The 14,103-nt window shown below is 34.2% G+C and overlaps 1 protein-coding gene across 4 annotated transcripts in view; it reads left to right on the top strand.

Annotated features, from left to right (window-relative positions):
* LOC106873711 (dual specificity mitogen-activated protein kinase kinase 4) overlaps positions 1-10,430 on the top strand; it is a 95,485-nt gene extending 85,055 nt beyond the window's left edge. For 3 of the 4 annotated variants that reach the window (XM_014921183.2, XM_014921184.2, XM_052966630.1), the window contains 8 exons: positions 319-438; positions 1,836-1,958; positions 3,424-3,475; positions 3,874-4,001; positions 5,021-5,098; positions 6,710-6,855; positions 7,423-7,468; positions 9,467-10,430. In XM_014921183.2, the coding sequence (XP_014776669.1) occupies positions 319-438; positions 1,836-1,958; positions 3,424-3,475; positions 3,874-4,001; positions 5,021-5,098; positions 6,710-6,855; positions 7,423-7,468; positions 9,467-9,577 (804 nt within the window). In that variant the 3' untranslated portion in view covers positions 9,578-10,430. The remainder of the gene's footprint in view (positions 1-318; positions 439-1,835; positions 1,959-3,423; positions 3,476-3,873; positions 4,002-5,020; positions 5,099-6,709; positions 6,856-7,422; positions 7,469-9,466) is intronic. The other variant, XM_014921185.2, reaches the window with a different exon arrangement.
* Positions 10,431-14,103: the final 3,673 nt, after the last annotated feature.

The raw sequence follows: 14,103 nt of genomic DNA, 5'->3' as shown, positions 1-14,103 counted from the left end.
GGCACATAAAAGACACCATTTCGAGCGTGGCCGTTTTCGTGCGGGTGACACGTAAAAGCACCCACTACACTCTCTGAGTGGTTGGTGTTAGGAAGGGCATCCAGCTGTAGAAACTCTGCCAAATTAGATTGGAGCCTGGTGTTGCCATCCGGTTTCACCAGTCCTCAGTCAAATCGTCCAACCCATGCTAGCATGGAAAGCGGACGTTAAATGATGATGATGATGATGATGATCCATTCACTCATTACAATTTATTCTGTTTGTAAGGAAATTATTAATTATTTCTCCCCCTCTACTCTTCTCCTTTTTTCACTTCAGAGAATCAGATCAACAGTGGATGAGAAAGATCAAAAACAACTTTTGATGGACCTAGATGTTGTGATGAGGAGTAACGATTGTCCATATATTGTCCAATTTTATGGTGCTCTTTTTAAAGAGGTAAGAAGAGTTCCCAAACTTCACAATAGCCCCTTCTGTTAGTTCAACTGTTTCCCTATATTTATTTCAAACCACGTGTTACACTAGTTCATTATTATGACCATTGCTTGTAATGTTTCTATGAAACTATTTCTTTTTAGTCATTAAACATTGTATTAGACTTTATCTTATTAAGTATTTAGGACTTAAACCATGTAACTTCTTAACACTTAATATTGCAAAGCCAGTAGTTTATATTCAGTTCAATTCAAACTTTTCATCGATCATGTTTTGCAACCCAGTTTTACTTCTGTCTTTCAATGCTATCCTAGGTTATTGGGTTTAGCGGTATCTAAACACATTAACCCTTTGAGTACAACCTCTCTAAAGATAACTTATAGTTCTATGATAGTCATTTGCTCCCAAGCTGCCTGTTTTAAATGTCAGTTGAAATTTTGTTATTACACATATAACATGAGAGATTTCAGTCTGATAAAAGTTGTCAGTTTCAAGATTTTATATTCTTAAATTATTTTGAAAATTAACTGAAACACACATAATTATTAGAAATTTGATAGTAAAAGTTTTAAACCTAACCCTTGCTGTTCTAGTAAGTTATATGTTTGTTTAGTTACCACATATAGGAGTTTTCAACTACATTATCTGCTATCACACTGTTGTTCTGTTGTCATACGAAACTATTTAATTGCACAATACTGTAAAACATCAAACTATGATATCTGTTAACTTCCCTTTAGCCTGGGGCTTCACTCCTGCATTGTTTTTCTCTTTGGTGAGTACCTGAGTAAATAGTTTACAAAATATAATTTCATCTCTTTCAGTATCCAGGATTAATAAAATATAAACTGGTAATATTCTAGAATTAATTGCAATTACAAATATATTAATCTTCTTTGAACAATACAAGTGTTGTAAACAAAGAGTTTTCTACCATTTTTTATCCTTCTAGATTTTAAAAGCAAACCCTCCTACGGTTAACTTGGTTTTTTCTTCAATCATTTGATTTGCAATTATGGTAATTGTTGTAGCTTAAAAGATAATCTCCCGAGTGGAGTCTACAACCCAGTTTTATTTTTGTTAAGTTTAAGCAAATCCATTTCACTTACAGTACTAATGCTCTTGAGTAAGTTATGAATATTACACAATCTTATTATCTTCTGTTGTAAAGTTGTGGTGTTGTCTAATTTAGGAATCAATGTGACAAATCTAATTTCTTTTCATTTTAGAATAGAATACACTTTGGTGAGAAGTGCACTGGGAAAAAAATTGTGACCAATATCAGCATTGGAAGAAATGATGAAAAAATAACAGTTGTCTATAATATACTGATATTATTTCTTTTAAATCTTGATTATGTCAAAAAAGGAAGCTTTATTTTCAAATTTTACCATTTTTTGCAGGGGGATTGCTGGATTTGTATGGAAGTAATGGACATATCTTTAGATAAATTTTATAAATTCATATATTCAGTTATGATAAGTACTATGCCTGAAGAAATATTAGGCAAAATTGCTGTAGCAGTAAGTACAATGCTTTTTACATGTTCTTTTGATTATATTTTTAGTTTTTATTTTCTTACCCTGATATATGTCATTACTTGTGTTAGGGGACGTTTTGTGAATTATTTCAAGCAAGGCTCTTTGTCAAAGAAATTACTAGAGAGACCTTCATTCAAGAAATAACAAGAGAGTTTCTTCATCAAAGAGGGATAAGAAAGCCATCCATTTCCCTAAGGAAATTTATTTATCCTAGCTTTTTTTTTTTTTTTAAATAATAGTGTTGTTAGTTATAAGTTTCTAATGGGCCACCATCCACTGGTTCACTGCATTTCTAACATCAAGAGTGACAAAGGATTGTCTGTGCAACTTGGGCAGAATGAATATCACAGGATTTGATTTAAAAACACCAGTTTACTGAATCCCCCCCTTCCTCCGTCACCTCAAGGAAGTATATCCAGTGGCAAATAGAAAAAAACTGCTTCACTGTTCCAATGATAAAGCGGAATCAATGAGAGGTTACCCTTGATAACAGAGGAGAGGGTTATGCATAGAGAGGCACTCTAAGCATAAGATTATAATTACTATTACAATCATTATGTTGTGTCCTGGGGCTACTGTTAGTCAGTAAGGTTAGAACAATTATTTTTACAACTGGATCTGATCTGAGGATAATTCACTCTCTTGATACATTATTTTCTACTGCTACAACTCAGGAGCTTGGGGTTTCTTTCTTCCCTTCCTGTTCACAGACTTGAATGTTCTGCTAAAAAGTTGTGGGTACTACCCTTCCACTTCTATGACAAAAAATATTCATAAATTATTTTGTTTTTGCAATGGAACTCTAAGTAAATCGGGATATTGGCTTAAAAACCATTTGGATAGGGAAAAGGTTCATGCCCATAGAATTCAAACCCACATCTTCTGATTGATAATAATTTAATATTATCTTTTATTCACAACATTACTATCCTGTCTGCTTTGGAATGGTAGCACATCTGAAGAAGTGGGTTCAAGTCCCATGTGCAGCCTTTTACTTTTTTCTATCCGAGAGTTTTCTTATTTAATACTATACATGCAATTATTTATAGCTTTATCTATTTCAAGTTCTACCATTACAATGATTTATTTCACTTTATTTAATAAAAAATAGAATTTCTACAATCAATTAGAAATGTAATCTATTTTTTGTCAGACAGTCAAACTGGTTCAACCAGAGTTATGCACCTTGCTCTGGGGCACACCTCAATAATAGATATTAAACGTTTTCAACTTACAACCATGTAAGCAATAGTGCTGTAGCTTAACCTCATAATCAACAAAATTGTTTAATATAAGTAAAACAAAATTTGTTTTCAAATTTACTTTGTTATAAAAAAAGAGAAAATGATTTTCTTGCTGAAGAAGCTAAGAAATTATTTCTCTATTGAAAGTAATTATGGTTTATATTTTTTTTGCTTCTAACAAATTAACGTTATTTCATTTCCAGACGCTTAAAGCATTGAATTATTTAAAAGAGAAGCTAAAGATTATCCACAGAGGTGAGTTGAGGCTATAGAAGATTTATTATTATTGTGCATTTGTGTCTTCTGGTCTTGATATTTGCGTGCAGATTGTAGCCAAAATTGCTGTTTATACACAGTGTCTTTTGTCTGTAATCTTCCATGTAAACATATCTAGCTATTAAGGTGTTTTGTTCAAGGGACCAGGGAAATATTTCCTTGCTTGGAAACAGGTGAGGGTTTACAAGAACATCCATCCATAGAAAATCTATCTTGACAAATCCCATATCTATGCAAGCATGGAAAGTGGACATTAAAATGACATTGATGAAATATATTAGTCAACCATAGTCCCAAACCTGATATTTTTATCAACTTTTTTTCTTTTTTTAAGTAATGTTTTACATGAAATCATAAAAATTTTACCTCTTTTCCAGATGTGAAACCTTCAAATATTCTGCTGGACAGAAAAGGTAACATCAAACTCTGTGATTTTGGAATTAGTGGTCAGTTAGTGGATTCTATTGCCAAAAGTCGTGATGCTGGCTGCCGGCCTTATATGGCAGTAAGTATTCTATTTCTTTGTTCCGCTGAACATTTTGATTCTTATTTACTTTTGTTACACTTTGGTTATTCTTGATGTTGGCTATCTCTTGTCAGCTAACACAGCATCAGCAGATATACTGCATGATGAAAGGAGACGAAATATTCAGGAGTAATAAACATACCAGCAACTCAAATGTGCAAATGTTGTTTTGCTCCTTAGAAATATGGTCAAAGCCATTGCAACCATGACCATCATGTCCCTATATCAGGCACTATATTGTCAAATGTATATTTCTTTAAGATAGGAGGGTGTGATAAGATTTGGCTGATATTACCCCCAGGGGACACACACACACACACGTACATCTGTGTTTGTGAATATATATATATATATATATATATATGTGTGTGTGTGTGTGTGTATATGTAAAAAAGTATATATGTGTGTATGTATATATATATATATATATCCACCCACCCACCCATGCCAGCATGAAAGGCAGACGTTAAACGATGATGATGATGATGAGAGATCTATTTAGAGCAACACCTCTATTCTACCACTCTTACACAAATTTATACACATACATACATCACACTAACACACACATACCACTGCCCCACTTGTGTCTTTTTCTCCCCTTACCCCAACTTTTTTTTGAACACTTACTCTTTCTCTTTTCTGATGAAGAACTAATGTCCGAAACATTAAGACACCCTCTTTTTACACTGAAGCATTAAAACAATATCATATTTGTTAAACCTTGTACTTCCTGTGTTCTTTTTAATGCTTATTGTCTTTACGCTATAGGTTGGCAAGTGGAGGTGACATGAGTTTTGATCAGGTTTTATTGATTCCCTATCAGTAATCTTACCATAGTATTCTACAGATTTAGAATTAAAACATCCTCTTTTTAAAGATATGCTTTTTAAGCAAGGAATTTTTGTTACAATCTCATATCCACCAAGTTATTACTTTGTAGCCTCTATTTAGTCCTCAATATGACTTATTGAATTGCATAATTTCATTTCTTCCAGCCTGAACGAATTGACCCTCGAGCGTCCAGTCGAGGTTATGATGTAAGATCTGATGTCTGGAGTCTTGGAATAACTCTTGTAAGTTTTTATCTATTTTATTTATGTATTTCTATATCTTCATCATTATCATTGCTTTAGTATCTACTTTTCCATGCTTGCATCGGTTAGATGAGAGTATGTTAAACAGTTTTCTACAGCCAGGTTGCCTTTCCTGAAACCAGAGAATATTTACCTATCAGCTTAGTGCTGGTGCAGCCCACTTTCCCTACATCCATCATATCCTCACTGCTGGGTCAAGGTTGTTGCAGCAGAGGTGATGTCTATGTCATCTCCCACCTAAAACAACTAGCAAATGTATGGTGTATGCTGCCGAATCTACTTGCTTGCAAGTGACAGTCATCATCATTATCATCATCATCGTTTAACGTCCGCTTTCCATGCTAGCATGAGTTGGACGACTTGACTGAGGACTGGTGAAACCGGATGGCAACACCAGGCTCCAATCTAAATTTGGCAGAGTTTCTACAGCTGGATGCCCTTCCTAACGCCAACCACTCAGAGAGTGTAGTAGGTGCTTTTACGTGTCACCTGCACGAAGGCCAGTCAGGCGATACTGGCAACAGCCACGCTCGAAATGGTGTCTTTTATGTGCCACCCGCACAAGCCAGTCCAGGGGCACTGGCAACGATCTCGCTCGAAAATCCTACGGAGGCCAGTCAGGCGGTACTGGCAACGGCCACGCTCAAAATGGTGCATCTTATGTGCCACCCGCACAAGAGCCAGTCCAGGGGCAGTCGTAGTTTTTATTTATATACTTATGCCCTTGGACTGTATAATTTATCTGTACATTACATTTCAGTCAGCATATGACACATAGGCACAGTCATATGGTCAATCACTGGATTTCAAATGTAATCTCACTACAAAGCACCTTGAAAAAATGCCTGATTGACCCCCCCAGCTTTGTGATTAAACTATATTAACAGAAATTGTATAACCCATCAGATGAACTGTATTTGTTGCCTGATTTAACACCATCACCTGGATCTCAAGTATATTTAACAGAGTCTGTTGCTAGTATTTTGACCAGGATAACTCATGAGTAGTGGTTTCTGCCTCCATTTCTCCCCATCTATCTCAGAAACCCTGCTGAAAGAAAGGTCGTTGGTGCTGCCTTTCTTACTCTTGCTTAACTATAAAAAAATATTCTCCTTTCATTTTGAAATGCCTTATTTGTACCTACAAACCATTGTAACTTACCATTTTTCATGTATCTCATAGTGTACATGGTCTTTATAAAACTTATTGTCAATAATTTTCATGACTTGTGTGTTTTACAAAGATAGACTATTGTCCCAACATGCAACCATTCTCCTCCTTCTCTTGAAGTTGTGCACTTTTCCCATCTGGGAAAATCAAACTTTGCGTGACCGAGTTTGTATTCCCCTTCATGTGTGTGCCTCACCATTCATACAAATGGTATCATTTGTTTGCAATCTCCCTGCGAAAGCAGATTCAAGCTGTTTGATAGAGCGGGTGAGCAATATCGAAATCTTCTCGGTCATCTCAAAAAGACAATGAAACTAAAATGATTTAATATTTGGACAAAAGGCAAGAATTTACTTGAATTCGAAATTTATTTGCTTTTATTTATTTTTTAATTTTTAATTTATTTTTTAAACACCCCAGATGGAACTATCTACCGGTCGTTTTCCTTACCCCAAGTGGGACAGTGTTTTTGACCAGCTCACCCAAGTTGTGCAAGGACCTCCTCCCAGTTTGCGAACATATGATTCAAGATTTTCTGATGAGTTCAAAAGTTTCTTATATACATGGTAAGAATTATATTGCATTTATAAACTTTTTTGTTGTTGTTACTTTTTTTTTTTTTTCAAATAATTTTCACAATCCTAATATGGATTGGATTAATCTGATTGTGTGGTTAGGAAACTCAGTTTGCAACCACGTGGTTTGAGGTTCAGTCTCATACTGTGGCATCTTGGGCAAGTGTGTTCTACTGTGGTCCCAGGCTAACCAATGCCTTGTGAGCAGACTTGGTTAATAGAAACTGTGTGGAAGCCCATCATGTGTTTATATTTGTTCCCTGGACTACAACCACTTGATAACCAGTATTGATTTGTTCACTTCCCTGTATCTTAGTAATTCAACATAAGAAACTGATATAATAAGTACCAACCAGACTTAAAAAATAAGTACTGCAGTCAATTTGTTTGACTAAACCCATTAGGGTAGTGCCCCAGCATGGCCACATTCCTCAATGCCTCAAGTAAAAGATAAAAGATTATCCACAATATGAAGAGAAATCTTTCCATAACAAAATAACGACTCCATGTGACATCTCCCTAAATTTTTAACTGGTATTGTTTTTCTTTCCTTTCCAGCTTGATAAAAGATGAGAAAAGAAGACCAAAATATGGAAAATTATTGGTAAGGAACATTTTTCTTTATATTCATTTCATCTTAACCATTTAAAGTTTGTTGTATACCCTCATTTATTGAAGAAGGGTGTGTATTTGCAAGTAGGTAAATGTGTGTGTGTGTGTGTCCTTTTATATATGCTGTAAAACAGATGGTAATAAGAAGGGCATCCAGCTCATGTCAAAAATATAACATATACAATAACAAAGATTTGCAATTTTGTTTATGCCAAACGAACACTGACAATGTTTTGGAAAGGGGTAGAGAGAGAGGGGGGATGGTTGCTCTCCCCCTACCACTCTCTCCCTTTCCAAAACATCATCAGTTTCAATTTTATATAAAAAGGCAAAGCAGACTTAATGTAAACCACTTTTTTGATAAATTCGACAATGGAAGAAAGCGCTAAAAATATAAATAATCATCCAGCATTTTGATTAGCTTGTTATTCTCAATTCATATATATGTATATATATATATATATATCAGCACAATGAAGCTTCCTAGGTCTAACCAACAGTAGTATTATTCCGTTCAGGGGACTGTCACATTAAGTTGACAGCATACAGCTACTTCATCATATCACTACTGCATAAATCTCTCTGAGAGGTTTAGAAATGTATTATTTCTAAAAATAGTCAAGTGCAGGAGTGGCTGTGTGGTAAGTAGCTTGCTTACCAACCACATGGTTCCAGGTTCAGTCCCACTGCGTGGCACTTTGGGCAAGTGTCTTCTACTATAGCCTCGGGCCAACCAAAGCCTTGTGAGTGGATTTGGTAGACGGAAACTGAAAGAAGCTTGTTGTATATATGTATGTGTGTGTGTTTGTGTGTCTGTGTTTGTCCTCCCACCATCGCTTGACAACCGATGCTGGTGTGTTTATGTCCCCGTCACTTAGTGGTTCAGCGAAAAGAGACTGATAGAATAAGTACTGGGCTTACAAAGAATAAGTCCAGGGGTTGATTTGCTCGACTAAAGGCGGTGCTCCAACATGGCCGCAGTCAAATGACTGAAACAAGTAAAAGAGTATACTGTACACAAACTGAGTCAGTTACTTGACTTTTGCAATCTGAGTTTGTTCACCAATAGATGATCAGCTTTGTTGACATGTGGATGAGACAGTGGAATGTGAACCAGTGAAATCAACTTTATGCAGTCACTTAATTTGCTGAAAAAAGCAACCAAATCTTTCTTCAATTACACCCTATTATCTCCAAATAAAAGGACACACTGAGTAATGATGTCCTAGATGCAATGATTCTGAAAAACGGTCACATGAGGAATGTCTTAAAATCAGTTATACATGAGCTCAGTTAGAGATAACTTGATCCTAAACAGCAACCACAGCCAATGTAGCAACTCTTCTTTTGACTGTAATGAACAGAAACAGCTCAACTCATATCTACTAGCTTACAGCATTCTCTCTTTCTACCTTTGACTCCTACATACATGGATGAACTTGACTGATAATTATGTTGGCCCTGAACACTACACAATACCATTAACTAGACACCAACTTCTGGATTCTTTACAGATTGTCTGACATCCAGCAGATTCATTCATCCGTAGCTCTCATTAAAGAATTACAATTATCCAAGCCATCACCAGTACTTTATGGCCTCATTAATTCATAGGATGAAATCATCGATGTCATGGCTACTGGCAATCTCTTCATTAAAACTATCTTCCGATTTGTTTTTTTATGTCCATATTTTCTACTTTGTTTTTTGCTTATTTTGTTTGTTTATTATGCTAATGTGGCATGATTAGCGAGATTGGTAAAGTATCACAGCATCGGACAAAATGCTTTTTATATTTCATCACATCTTTTCACTTTCTTAATCCTGCTGAGGTTCAGCTCTGTTGTTCATCCTTCTGGAGATTGATAAAAGAAAGGACCAGTCAAGTATGGAGGTCGACTTTTATTGATTGTTTCTTCCCTACAAAATGTGTGACTGTGTGTCTACGTCAAAAATTATTATTTTTTTCTTTTCCTATTTGTCTCTTCAGGATCATCCTTTTATCCGTCGTTATGAAGAGGAAGAAGTGGATGTAGCTGGCTATGTATGCAACGTAATTGATCAATATTATGAAACACAGGGACTGTCTTCAACCTCTTAACAATCAGCCAATTGCTAAAACAAAATCATGGTTTTTGCATTTATTTTATCCACTTTCTTTTCCTCTTGGAACCAAAGCAGACTTAGAACTTCAAAGGAAATTCTGTTAACAATGCAAAGAATGAAGAAGAAAAGGGGATAAATAAATAAATAAATAAATGAAATTGATTTCACACGAGAAAAATATATATGTATATCTGTATGTAGGTGTTTATATATATATATATTCACACACACATATATGTATAATATATATATTATATATATATATATATGTATTATATATATATATATATATATATATATATATATATATATATGCATTATATATGTGTGTGTGTGTATATGTATATATGTGTGTGAATGTATATGTATATACATTATATATATATATATACATTATATGTATATATATATGTGTGTGTATATATATTTATATATATGTATATATATAACACATACACATTGTATTTACATTTGTGCACTCGTGCTTATGTGCATATATTGCATGTGCAGACATGCATATAGATTTAAAACAACAAACTGAAATGGAGAAGTAAAAAACATTTTAGTTTTGGGGAAAGATCATTCCTGATCCCTTCTCCAGATACATTTGATGGGATCTTGAATCATCGAAATAGCACACAGAAACTCACACGCAAATGTATTGATATCTGTGAGAAATTTGGATCATCGAGTAAAAACAATTTGACTGTTGGAATATCCAGATTTTAACACTGGTTTTTACAGTTTGGATATTTCAGATTTAACAAACAAAATTTATTAAAAAAAAAAAAGAAAGTAACTTGTGGCCAAAATTGTGAATAAATGAAAACTGACATTTCAACTTGAAACCGCAGTATGAAAATTTATCCTTTTCTCTCTCTTGAGATGTTCAGCTAAATCCAGCTATATATAACCCTAAGTAAATTACACAAATTTATGAAGGATCTTTACTTAATACCCAGAATGTATTAACTTTATGCTGCTAGTCATTCAAACATGTCCAGGCCCTTTTTTTATATACTTCACCATATAAACTTACACGTGTTGCCAATTAACATTACCCAGTAGCATAAAGTTAGTGCACTTGGGTTCAGTTCCCATGTGATTCTTCCACTATTTTTTCCTTGTAATGCCTGTATAGTTACATACTTTTCACTTTGTGCATGCATATGTATGTGAGTAATATATATATATATATATATATATATATATATATATATGTGTGTGTGTGTATACATACACTCACAGACAGATAAACAGACACATATAATACACATGCAATCTTTAAAAATTTCTACTTCACTCCTGGAGTTGTTTAAAGTTATACATACATTCATATATATATATATATATAATGTTATGTTTAATTTTTAGTTAAACATATGTTTGTTTTGTTGACCAAGTTTATTTTCTGAATCTTCAAAAAGTCTCAAACAAAATAATCTTATGTTATAAAGCTGCAATATTCTAAACCCTCAGTTTTTTTTTTATATATATACTATTGTGTCTTTATGCTTTCAGGAGCAAATAAAAATACAAAAATGTGTTTGAGACATTTTTAAAAAAGGGAAAAATTCAGAATTGGTCAGACAAACAGTCTAACTATTATTATGTAAAAAGGGGTTTTTTTTTCCTTACCACAATACACTCCAATGTACATAGTTACATACACACATAAGTGATCAAAAGTAATTGTGCACTATGAAATAATTATTGTCCAGAAACACTGAATTAACTTTTTACAAATGCAAAGCAACACATTAAGAAATGTGTTCAAGCAAATGATTGGTAAAATAGAAATTTTAATTAAAAGTTGATATTATTAATATACAAATAATTCTTAAGTACACGGTTGCTTTTTGATTACTATATGTTTATGTAGGCATATATGTGTGTGTATTATACATACATAAAGTAAATGAATCTCCGTCTATTTCGACAATGAGTTCCCCAGTTGTTTGATCAACTGATCTGCCTATTCATTGAATTATAGTGTAAGTGGTTGAGTATTTCACAGTCACATGTACCATTAATGTAATCCTCAGGCAGAATCAACATGACACAGTGTGTGGCAGGGTTGGAAGGCTGGCCTTTTGAACTACATGTACTCCACAGTTTCTGTTTACCTAATTTTATTCACAAGACCTGGGTCAACTCAAAGCTGTGATAAACAACATTTATCCAAGATACCACACAGTGGCATTCGTTCTGAGATGTCTTGATTATTGATTGCAAAGTAAACTTTTTAAACTACACAGCCATGCCTGCGCTCACACACATACACTCTCTTTCTTTCTCTCTCTCACACATACACACACACGTGTTGATGACGGGTATATATATTAACATGATATTGCTATTATAGAAGACTGCTGTTAGACAGTGGCTATAAAGCAAGGGAAATAATGATATTATAAAAGTCCAGCTGGTGTTTATTGTGAATAAGCTTTATGTAAATCCATTGAATTGGATTGAATTACTGAATTGAACAATCCCATTCCATAAAAAAAAAAAACTCGAAATCCTGCCCCCTTCCTTTTTTTTATTTTTATTTTTACATCCTATCCCGACTGTGGACAGTGTCAGTGAGATTTTCTACAACATATTTCATGTCGTAAATCATCTTTCAAATGTCCTACTTTACCTCTCAGCAACGTTGCCCAATTTCTTGTAAAACTTAAAAGCAATATAAGATTTGAAGAAAGCTTGTCTGTAATAAATTATATAATCTGATAAACTGGAAACTGAACATGTTGAAACATTTTGTAAATGTAGAAGATAAATAAATTTAAAAATAAGATGAACTAAAATTCTTACAAATTACAGTGGTATATTTATTTATAAAAAAAAGAAATGAATTCTAAATTTAACCAAAGCCTACAAATTTTGCAAAGTGAGAAGTTGAGTGTTAATCATTATTTTTTTTTTTTTTTTACCCCAGGATGAAAGGTGAAGTTTGATATCAGCAAGATTTAAACAAGGAACTTAGGATACATAAGTACTTCAAAGTAATTTATCCACCTGTCAACCAAATCTGTCACCCCTTGCAACCCCAAAAAACATCATATATTGATAGGATAGGTTTTGGTTGTGAAATATGTTAGAATGTTGAGAATAAGATTAACTTTTAAACAGAACACCAGTTGATTGTGATGTTACATATGTAATGATAAAATTATTTCTGATTTTTGGTAGTCACCAGTGTAATGATTTGGCCAAGAACACAAATTCCATTGAGATTTTAAAAGTGAAAATATTTTTAATTTTACATTTGACAACTGCATTTTGTCATTACTACCAAGAACAGAAACAATATTGACACCAGGTGCACAGTTAAATAGTCAATATGAGACAGGAGTGTGAGTGGACTGTCTGGCAGCATGACTAGTGCATAACTCACTACTTTCCAGTGGCAAAAGAATTCTGTTTACAGTTTGTTTTTGTCCATGAAGAATAATCAACTTTCTAATAAGATACTGTTTATCATATTGTCTGAGTGGTCAGTTTTTTAATATCGTCATCAATAGTTGAGTGAATAGCATTCATGTTCATACATTGGATTCTGCCAGAGACCTAATTGGTTTATCATGCACTCACATCATTGATTTCTAACACAAATTCTGATTGTTGAACTTTAGCAATCTGGTTTCAATTCCTAGGTGTTTTAGAACTGCTACAGGACTTTCCTGTCAGTGAAATGACCATTATTGGTGACTTGAACAAAATGAAAATAGGTGCAGATGTGAAGTGTGTACAGGAATATACATTAAAAAAGGTGAATGCAGGACTGAGGATGTTGCCTAAATTGCATAGATAGCAAGCAGGTGATCTAGCTGAAAAGACTGGAGTACTGACAGAAAGCATTTTTCATGTACTGTTTTGTACGAGTTTGAGGTGCAGAAATCTGCATAGCAAGGTATGTGAGAACATATATATATATATATATATTAATGGCTTGTCTGCTCACGGTATTTCATTATGCAGTCATAAAATGTTTTCATAAGTCAATGCCATGTACTACTGTGTTAGCAGTGCACTTAAAATCACTTGTTCAGGTTATCTCTACAGATTTTTCTATTGAAATTATAGCACTTGTTTACTTCACTAGCTGGAAGATAAATCACCAAGACTACCAGATCACATGATTTTGGCCTTCACTGACCTTGTTTAGACATGAAGATAACAGCAATATCTCTGCCTGCTAGCAATATACATTGAACCTCAGTACCTGCTAGCAATGTACACAGAAACACTGGTGTCACAAATAGCCAGTGGGCTTATTCATCATCATCATCATCATCATCATCGTTTAACGTCCGCTTTCCATGCTAGCATGGGTTGGACGATTTGACTGAGGACTGGTGAAACCGGATGGCAACACCAGGCTCCAATCTAATTTGGCAGAGCTTCTACAGCTGGATGCCCTTCCTAACGCCAACCACTCAGAGAGTGTAGTGGGTGCTTTTACGTGTCACCCGCACGAAAACGGCCACGCTCGAAATGGTGTCTTTTATGTGCCAC

Source organism: Octopus bimaculoides, chromosome 3 (genome assembly GCF_001194135.2).
Source record: "Octopus bimaculoides isolate UCB-OBI-ISO-001 chromosome 3, ASM119413v2, whole genome shotgun sequence".
NCBI classification, from domain to species: domain Eukaryota; kingdom Metazoa; phylum Mollusca; class Cephalopoda; order Octopoda; family Octopodidae; genus Octopus; species Octopus bimaculoides.
This window is presented reverse-complemented; position numbering and strand designations above follow the sequence as displayed.